The sequence below is a fragment of the Marmota flaviventris genome, chromosome 2, assembly GCF_047511675.1.
Source record: "Marmota flaviventris isolate mMarFla1 chromosome 2, mMarFla1.hap1, whole genome shotgun sequence".
Taxonomy (NCBI): Eukaryota; Metazoa; Chordata; class Mammalia; order Rodentia; family Sciuridae; genus Marmota; species Marmota flaviventris.
In genome coordinates, this window is record NC_092499.1 from 82254490 (window position 1) to 82264842 (window position 10353).

General features: G+C 33.9%; 1 protein-coding gene across 1 annotated transcript; it reads right to left on the bottom strand.

The window, feature by feature from the left end:
* Positions 1 to 3767: 3767 nt before the first annotated feature.
* On the bottom strand, positions 3768 to 8559 carry LOC114084963 (olfactory receptor 4F3/4F16/4F29-like). The gene is made up of 2 exons (XM_027926092.3): positions 8545 to 8559; positions 3768 to 4709 (listed from the first exon to the last, which is right to left on the bottom strand). The coding sequence occupies exon 2, from the start codon at positions 4704 to 4706 to the stop codon at positions 3768 to 3770; it is 939 nt and encodes a 312-aa protein (XP_027781893.3). The 5' UTR covers positions 4707 to 4709; positions 8545 to 8559.
* Between the last annotated feature and the right edge of the window lie 1794 nt (positions 8560 to 10353).

Here is a 10353-nt window from a genome sequence, read left to right on the forward strand (position 1 = left end):
TTCTTGTACACATGTGCAAGTACTTCCAAAGCATATATAATCACAAGTGGAGTTTCTAGAAAACACTTCTAAGGTATACTGCTAACTAGTTCCATATGAAAGTTCATGACCATAGTTGTTAATTAGACAAAAGGATGAACACCTTCACATATTTACCTATACGAGATACTTATTGGTTAGGAAAAAGAACAAGCTACATTAGCTGGTGGACACAGCTTATCGATGCCTTCCTTTCTGCTTGGTTGGTAGATTCATGACCACTGAAGTTTGTAACTACCAGACCCAAGGCTTCTGAGTGTCATCATTATGGGACTTGATTTCTTATGAAACCAGGAGTATTTCATCAACACCTTAGCCAACAAACTACACACTACCACACTGGACCTTGTTTTCAGGTTGCAAGAATGCAATTTCTCACTTTGTCATACAGCTGAGGAACTTTCCAACCCAGCTTTTATAAATAATATACCATATTCTACCCAACATAATGACTTCCAGTCTAGAGAACTGATTTGATTTGGATTTCACGTTTAACAGTCAATTTGAGCATTATTCATTCTGATGACCTCTCTAATGAATATATATCTCTCCCCTTTCTTAAATGTCTTAAAATATAGGCTATTTCTATATCATGTATCAAATACTGTCCTTACATCAACTAGAATCCCACCAAGGGAAAATAACTTCATAAAAAATGAAATAAGTGAGGAAATATAATTTTAAGGATATAAAATATTTTTCTAAATAAGAGGTATCCTGACTAGTTTTTTTTTTCCTTCTTTGGGTTTGTCTCTTAAAAGCTCTGAAGTGGTCACAGTTCATTAGTCCATTTATAAAACATTGCCGCTGTCAGAATCAAGAAATTTGTGAAATCAAGAGTCCTTAAATTGCACTTTCAGGGGGATTCATTTAGACTTAGAAACAGATTCCATTACAATGGAGGTGTTTAAAACTGACTTATAATCTTGCTCTTCCCTCACCAGTGAGATGAATAAATGACACATAACCACTTTATATAAACGTGTCTTTAATTCTTTAAAAAGTATCCTCTGACCCCTCTGAAACTTCCATTGCAATATCGAAGTGAGCACACGTTCTGGAGCCAGTTAATCTACTTCCCAAATAATGAATCTCCTGCTTAAGCCCAGTCATGTCTCCTCCAGATTCCTATAGAGATTAAGAAGCAGCAATCTGACATCTGCTTTGTTTTCTGATATAGTGATTTTTATTTATTTTTCTGGATTTGGGGAAATTTTGGTTCTGGTTCTGGTTCTGATTCAACATGTCTCATAAATAATTAATTCCTCACTGATGACAGTAAGAATTACAAATTTGATTTCAAGATCTGATCATTCAATCATCTCTACTGGGATAGTAGAGATGTAGTGTGTATCAGATGAAAGATAATAGACAATTTGTTTAGTTTGCTTTTATTATCTATTGGTCTGTTTTTCTTCATTCCATGGGAAATAGAACAGCTCTTACAAATCTGGTATGAGATTGCATATGAAAATATTTCATACTTGCATATGTGAGTGTCTGTGTCTATGTGTGTGTATGTGTGCAAGAGATTTTACCTATATTTGTATAGAGTCTCTGTATCTTCAAAACATATTAGTAAAATATATTCATTTTTTTCTGCTTTTAACCCATTATGTCCCATCATCCTACATATAGGACATCTATAAAAACTTAAATTTTTATAACACCTGTAAAGGGGAAGGGAGGGGGCGGGGTTAGCAATGATGGTGGAGTGTGATAGACATCATTATCCAAAGTATATGTATCAAGTCATGAATTGGTGTAAACATACTTTATATACAAACAGAGATATAAAAAATTGTGCTCTGTATGTGTAATAAGAAATGTAATGCATTCCACTGTTATATATTTAAAAAATAAATTAAATATTTAAAAAATTTTATGATACCTATAAAAATACCTAAGTTTTTATAAAACAAAAAAAACTAAGTTTTTATAAAAACTTAGATATAGGTGTCATATATGAAGGATGATGGGAAATAACAGATTAAAAATAGCACTTACTGCCCTTAACATATGGGTAGGATATTTGCAAAAATAGGGAGTTATATTTTGAGTGTTCATGAGCTTTTCTGAGCCACTAAAATAACTATATGTCAATGATTCTCAATTTTCCTTCTTAAGAGACGAAAGACTTTTTCTTTTCCTGACCAAAATTAGTCAGACCCCCTCTGAGCTCTCTTCTCAACTAGGCCTCTACCTTGGTCCCCTTTCCTCATGGGTATGTATACCCAGCTTTAGCAAAAATCATGCTAAGTAGAAATACAGAGAATACCCGCACCCTTGATATCTTCTCTTAATACTTTTCATTCCACTGACTCACAACCTGCTGCTTATCTATAAAATTCTCCACTTATTCTTACCCTATGGAGAATTCAACCCAGTGCAATGCTGAAAGGTCTCTATTCCCCTATTATAATAGTTCCTGAACAATATGTTTTTATCATTAACTGTAGTCAGGCTGCAGGGCATTTGTTGTTGTAGTAGTGTTTTGTTTTGTTTTGTTTTGTTTTGGTACTGAGGATGGAACCTAGGGATGCTCAGCCATTAAACCACATCCCTAGCCTTTTTTATATACTTTACTTAGAGTCAGAGTCTCACTAAATGCTTAGAACCTCATTATGTTGCTGAGGATAACTTTGAAGTCCTGCCTCAGCCTCCCAAGCCACTGAGATTACAGGTATGCACTATCACGCCTGGCAAATAGCAAGATTTTTTTAAAGTATTCTCTATGAAATAAGAGTAAGTCACTTTGATTAAAGTCATAATTAAAAGGGGTAACTGAGATGAGAAGAAATAGTGGACAACATAAAAATGGCTATAAAGGGTAAAAGGATATGGCTTTCTTTTTCAAGAGGAAAAAAGGTACATTCTAAGATAAAATGGCTGATTATTTCCAAATTTAGGCCTCAAACTTGGCCCCCTTCACTGATGGATATGCATAACCCAGTCTTAGTGAAAGACAAAACCTAATGGATATAGAAAGTAGGAAGTAAATTCTATTTTCCCTTGTTGTATAGGTATAACTTCAATTAACAAAACTAAAGAGAGGTGATGACATCTGTTAAGTTTTGGGCAAAGTTTATAGAGTGTGGCTTTGATGAATTACTAAAATAAAAAACATTAAGGAACACTTAATTACCAACTGTTACATCAAAGCAAGACTAGAGCTCAGTTTTCTCTAAGTTACTTCTACTATGTTAATTAAAAATACATTTCACTCTGTAGTTATACTACAACCATTTTAGTTCCCTGATAGCTTCACTACCTATACTACTACTTTGGGTTGACTGGTTTCCACCAAGTAGATTCTTTGCAGTTTTGTGAATGTGAGATTATTTGCAAATGGGATCTTTGCAAATGTAGTCAACTTAAGATGAGGCCATACTGGATTACAAAGGACTAAGGAGAAATTTCCTCCTGTTCTGAAGTCCTTAATTAAGGTAGAGTTTTCCTGTTATGTATTTCTAATAATTACTTCATATAATATCATCCATTTGGGATTAGGCTCAAAATCATTATAATCTTTAGTTTCTAAATATTTTGCATGTAATTCCTCCTCTTTCAGAAATTAATGGCCCTCTTTCTTAAGTGAAAGATAAAATGGACTTAATACAGTATGGATCATCAAATCAAGATAGGACAAAGAGAAGCTTTTATCTGAGTTTGACCATCACAGTGATCTTCAATAGTCCATGAGTATTCTTTACAACACTACCAATCACTTAAGAGATCTTCCTGTAACTCACTAACTGTCTGCATATTCTCCTCATTGCCACCTTCATTTCTTGATTCCTTAGTGTGTAGATGACAGGATTCAGAAAAGGAGTCAGAACTGCATCAAAGAAGGCCAGGAACTTGTCCAAGTGTGTGGAGGGAGACGGCCGTGCATATACAAATATCAAAGGAACAAAGAACAAGACCACCACAGTGATGTGAGCTGAAAGTGTAGACAGAGCCTTGGAAGAACCAGCAGAAGAGTGTTTCTGAACAGTAAGAATTATGACAATATAGGAAATGATCAGTATGAAGAAGGAGCCCACAGAGATGAAACCACCATTAACTGTGACCATGAATTCCAGTCGATAGGTGTCTGTGCAGGCAAGTCTGATGAACCAAGGAAGGTCACAATAGAAACTATCCAACACATTAGGGCCACAGAAGGGCAATTTTACTACAAAAACTAATTGAACCACTGAGTGAATAAGGCCAACCACCCAGGCAGCCACTAAAAAGAAGATGCACATCCTTGGGCTCATGATGGTCAGGTACTGAAGAGGCTTACATATGGCCACATATCTGTCAAAGGCCATGGCCATGAGTAGCACCATCTCCACACCACCAATGACATGGATGAAGAAGATCTGAGTGATGCAACCTCTAAAGGAAATGACTTTTCGCTTCCTGAAAAGGTCATAAATCATCTTTGGGGAGATGACAGAAGAAAAACCCAGGTCAATGAAGGAGAGGTTGGCCAATAGAAAGTACATGGGAGAGTGTAAGTGAGGCTCAGAAGCCACTGTGAACACAATGAGGGAGTTTCCCATCATGCTTGCCACATAAAACATGAAGGAGAACCCAAAGAGGAGTAGTTGGATACTCCAGGAGTTGGTAAGTCCCAGGAATACAAATTCCGACACCACAGAATGATTTGCTCCATCCATTGACTTTGTTGGAGGTGCTGCCTGAAGAACAACAGGAGAAAATGCAAATTATGACAAGTATATTAGTAAACTAGGAGGAGAGAAGTCAAAGTTATAAAAGTTTATTTATACTTTAGCGTTAAAACTGACTTCACATGCTAATAGTCCCTGAAATATAAAATTGGTCACCGTTATGTATATCTCCTCTCGACACTTATTTTCTGTCTTTATTCAATATAACACCCTGATTCCTCCCAGCTAGTCTTTGTGATGTTCCTTGTGAGAAAGAAGATGACCAACATAAGTAATAAGAACTCAAACCAAAAAAACTCTTCCTATTTTTGTCAGCTCCAGTCACATGTTACTAAGCACTATTGCATCAACTTTCAAGACGATGAAACATCTGGAAAACACTCCTTTTCTTCCTTTATTTCTAACCCTACCTCTAAGATGTGGTCATCTTCACAATTAATTTCCATTTGCCACATCGATGAAATCTCCCTTTATTATTACTAGTATTTATTTTACTGTCCCTTATATTAAAATAAAATTGGTACAAATCTAACTCATCAAGGAGACCATAAACTTCCTGAATGCAGGCATTATGATTTACCCATATTTAGGCTCCTAAATCAACAAAAATATGGTATACTGAAAAGTACCTATGAACTGTTATCATTTTGCATCACATTAGGTACAAAAATTGAAAACAAATGTTTAGAAACTTCTCTAGAAATTAACATTACAATGATACCAATGTTTCTGATTTTGTATTTTTCCAAAAATCTCCACCTGTGAAGGACAGCAAATTAATGGGGAAAAGGACTGGTCCCTTGTGGTACAGTAATTTGAGAAGGGCTACCTTAGAGTACATGATCCATGTTCTGAAAAGCTTAAAGCTAGCAGAATCATCACAGTGAAATGGAAAATATATTCTACAAATCTCTGTGATGATTCATCGTGTTAACTTGTAATTATTTAATTTTAGTTACAGAAAGAATATGGGGTTTAAATTCACAAAACAAGATTTCTTCCATTATTCATCCATTGACAGTTTTGATTTGGGGCAAGTTACTTACACTCTTTGATCTTAAGTTTATTTATCTATGAAACTCTAATTGGTGCAATAATTAGTATATCTTAATCATATGATTTTTGTATATATTTGGGAATTTTTTTCTCTTTATTTTACTTGTCGATGATAGATGGTTCAATTCATGAGACAAAACTGATGAATGAATAAAAAAATAAGATGCTACTTTCCGGCAGAAAACATGAAAATTCCATATCATAAGATATATATTTCAATAACATAATATGCCAAAAAAATAATCAATAAATGGGCAAAGGAACTGAAAAGGCACTTCACATAATAAGAAAAAATACAACCTGTCAACAAATATATGAAAAAAGGCTCAACATCTCTAGCCATTCGAGAAATGAAAATTAAAACTACACTGAGATTCCATCTCCCTCCAGTCAGAATGGCAATTATCAACAATACAAGTCACAATAAATTTTGGCTAGGATGTGTTACACTCATATATTGCTGGTAGGACTGCAAATTGGTGCAACCACTGTGGAAAGCAGTATGGAAGTTCCTTACAAAACTTGAAATGGAATCACCATCTGACCATCTGACCCAGTTATTATCCCATTCCTCCACATATACCCAAAGTAATAAAAATTTAGAATCACTCCTGATGTAAAATATGGCACATAAATTTTTGCTGAAAAGATAAATAAAATCCATTTGTTTGCAGTTAAATTTACCAGATGAGGATAGAATAAAAGGTAGAATGAAAAAATTTGTTCTACCAAAAGTCAGAATAGAACTAAAAGGTAAGTCTCCAGTCTATTCCAGGAGACCCAAATCAATGAGGTCAGCTTTAAAACATACAGATAAATTGAAGATCTCTAATTCAGGAAAGTCTCTAATCTTTTTAGATCAGGAAATGCATTACCAAATATATTAAATAACTTGACAAAAAATAAACTTAGTGATAGAGCTTAGACTAGAACCCAAGTGACAAGGTGATGATAGAAACTGTTGGGGAAAGATGAGCACCTTTTACAGCTCCTCACTTCCACTCAATGACATTGATGAGTGCTGCTTTGGCCACCAAAATTAACCATCCCAGACAACTCTCAGCTTTCTAATATCTTGAAAAATATGACAGTTTCCTAAAACATTTGTTATCATTCTCATTGTTCAAGAAAATACTGTTACTTGAAATAGATGGGTTTCTATATGGGCTCATAACAGAAAATGCCAGTTTAACACTCAACTCTGTCTCCAGAGGAATGAAACCTCTAGAGAGGGTCCAGCAAGCTTTAATTGCTATTAGAGGTTGCAAGATTGTGCCTTCCTTTGAATTCATCTCTATTTTAGCTCTTATAAGATCTAATAACAATTTTTAAATCTCCATGTAATAATATAATGATTATAGGTTTCAGTATATGGAAAAACTATGTTTCACGTTCTTCTACCTAATAACTTGATGATCTTGAATAACATACATTTCATCTCTGAGCACTTTTCCCATAAGTAAAATGGAGAAAATTAAAGTCACCGAAATGAGAATGTGAACTAATATGATACCAAATATAATTATTCTACCTCCGAAATGTATCAAGTAATGAAATAATTTATAAATAAATTATTGTATATTAATTCACTGTAATAAATTATTTGGAAATTTTGGAAGAATGAATCAGATTTATACTTCTCACCATGAAGAAGTCTCAAGAATATAATATTTAATGGAAAATATCAGATTATAAAATAGTATATTCATATAAATTGACCAAAATTTTAATTCCATACATATTAAATATTATTAAATATAAATATAAATGCATATACATATAAACCATAAAATACATATATACCATAAAAAAGTTTGAACAAAAAGAATATCCAACTCCAGAAAAGTGATTTTCTCTGGGAAGGAAGAAAGAGGAAACTAACAGGACAAGTGAATTCAGCTGTGTTTGTAATGATTTATCACCAAAAAAAAAAAATCTCATGAAAAAATAGCAAATATTCATGTGTTAAATCTGGAAACTAAACACGCAATACCCATGATACAGTTAAGGGCACTTTTTCAGAGGTTAGTGTGTCATATTTCCTTTTTAAATTTCATATGTCAGCCATATATCTGTATCTTTCTCTCATCAGGTTTCACCAGGGTCACTACAAAGCCTCCACAGCATCCTGCTGCTTCAACAAGCCTCCATCTGCACTCAAAGCAGATGCTGACCATCCCATTAGTGGTTTAGAGCATCCTCTCTGCCTCCAGGTGAACTGCAACCTCTTCAAGCATTCAAAGCCCGTTTAGAGCTGCTACCTTCTAACTTCATTTTCTACTTCATTTTTTCTAGTTTTTTTTAATCTCATGATCCAGCATTATCAATTTATTTGTTGGCATTGCCACGAAATAAACATTCCCTCATGCCTTTAAATATACAAGTCCTTCTTTCCCAACTCCCTTCCCATCATCTAACCATTGCTCTCCTCCACCTGGGAGAAAACTGCTATCCATACCTCATGGAGAGCTAAACACATGCTTTAGTAGACTCCCCTTCTCAACAATCTCATTACATCATAAGCAGAATCCATACTTTACTCATCTCAATGTTCCTACTCATAACATTTTATTCATGCCAATAAATAACACTGAACACATTATATTAGTTTTACATTTGTATGAATTGAGGACATGAATTGTGTTATGTGATTTTTATAACTGCAACTGCTAACACAATGCAAAGAATAAAAAGAGGCAAGAGGAAAGAAACCAAAAATATTATCCCCATCAAAAATCAGTTGAAGGTTTCAGTGATGGAGAACTTAGACCTCAGATATAATAATGGTAAGCTGGGAAAATCACATTGCAATTGAAAATCAGAAAATAGAACAATCAGATTACAATTGAAATACTGATAGATACAGCATATCATGTATTTATGATATCACAGTTTAGGATAAAAGAGTTTACATTGAAATTACTTAAAATGTAAAATATACCTAGTAATATAATTAGGGAAGATGAATTTAAAAAACTGATAAAAGTTCTGAAGCAACAAAAAAAAACAGAAAATAGAAGATTATGAAAATGAAGTAGAATTAAGGAAAAAGAAAATATATAAAAATCAAAGCCATAAAGAAAAATAAGTAATATAAGAAATTGGGAAATTTAAGGAAAACTGAATATAAAAGCAAAGATATTGTAAATATAATCTAATTGGACAATACTAAGTTGTCTTTAATTGCCCTAAAACAGGTACTGGGGAAGAAAAAAATGGCAAAAGTCAATAAGAAATTATCCCTAGATGTACTAAAAGAAAGAGTAGTAACAACCATTAGAAAACAGAAATCCACATAGTTTGGGTCATCAAAACTAAATCCACTTGAGGTAGAGTCAGGATCCAATTCTCAGTCCTAAGCAATAGTCATAAGCATGTTTCTAATGGAATAACAAGGAATGGTGCCCATTCACATAAAAGTGATCAAATACTTACAACCCTATTGATTATGCTCTGAAGCAATTTCTTAGATTGACTGTTCTCAAGAGAGAACATTTTTACCTGACACCAATATAGTCAAATAAGCCAATTAATAAATGGGCAAATGAATTAAGCAGATACTTCTCAAAAGAAGAAACACAAATGGCCAACAAATACGTGAAAAAATTGCTCAACATAATTAGCAATTATGGAAATGCAAATCAAAACTACATTGAGATTTTACCTCTCAGAATGGCAGTCATCAAGAATACAAATAATAGGGCTGGGGTTGTGGCTCAGTTGTAGAGCACTTGCCTGGCACATATGAGGTACTGGTTCATTCCTTGGAACCACATAAAAATAAATAAATAAATAAATAAGATATTTTTTAAAAATACAAATAATAATAATACAAATTCAATATTGTCCAATTAGGTTAATAAATGCTAAAGAGGATTAGGGGGAAGTTACACTCAAACATTGTTGGTAGAACAGCAAATTAGTACAACCACTCTGCAAAGCAGTATGGAGATACCTCAAAAAACTAGGAATTGAATGACCATATGACCCAGCAATCCCACTCTTTCATATTATCCAAAACAACTAAAATCATCATACTATAGTGATACAGTCATGTCAATGTTTGTAGCAGCACAATTCACAATAGCCAAGTTATGCAATCAGCCCAAATGCCTGGCAACAGATGAATGGATAAAGAAAGTGTGGTATATATAAACAATGGAGTTTTATTCAGTCATAAAGAAAGATGAAATTATGGCATTTGAAGGAAAATGGATGGAACTACAGACCATAATGTTAAGCAAAAAGACTCAAACTCAGAAGGTCAGGGCTCATGTTTTCTCTCATTTGCAGAAACTAGAGAGGAAAAAGGAAAAGAAAGGTGGAGGTAGATCTCCAAAAGGCAAAGGAAGATCAGTAGAGGAAAAAGACCACAGGGTGGGAAGCAGAGAGGAACTGGAAGTGCTGTGGATTGATATTGGCCAATTTGTATTGTTATAATGTGTGCATGTACAAATACGCAACACCAAATCCCACCAACATGTACGACTATAATGTACCAGTAAAAAATATGGGAAAAAGTGTGTTTTTAAAGAATTTTTCCAAAACAAAAAAAAATGATACAAAACACTTTGAAATT

Coding starts and splice junctions, on each gene's coding strand:
- LOC114084963 (XM_027926092.3), bottom strand. CDS start 4,706: ATGGATGGAGCAAATCATTCTGTGGTGTCGGAATTTGTATTCCTGGGA.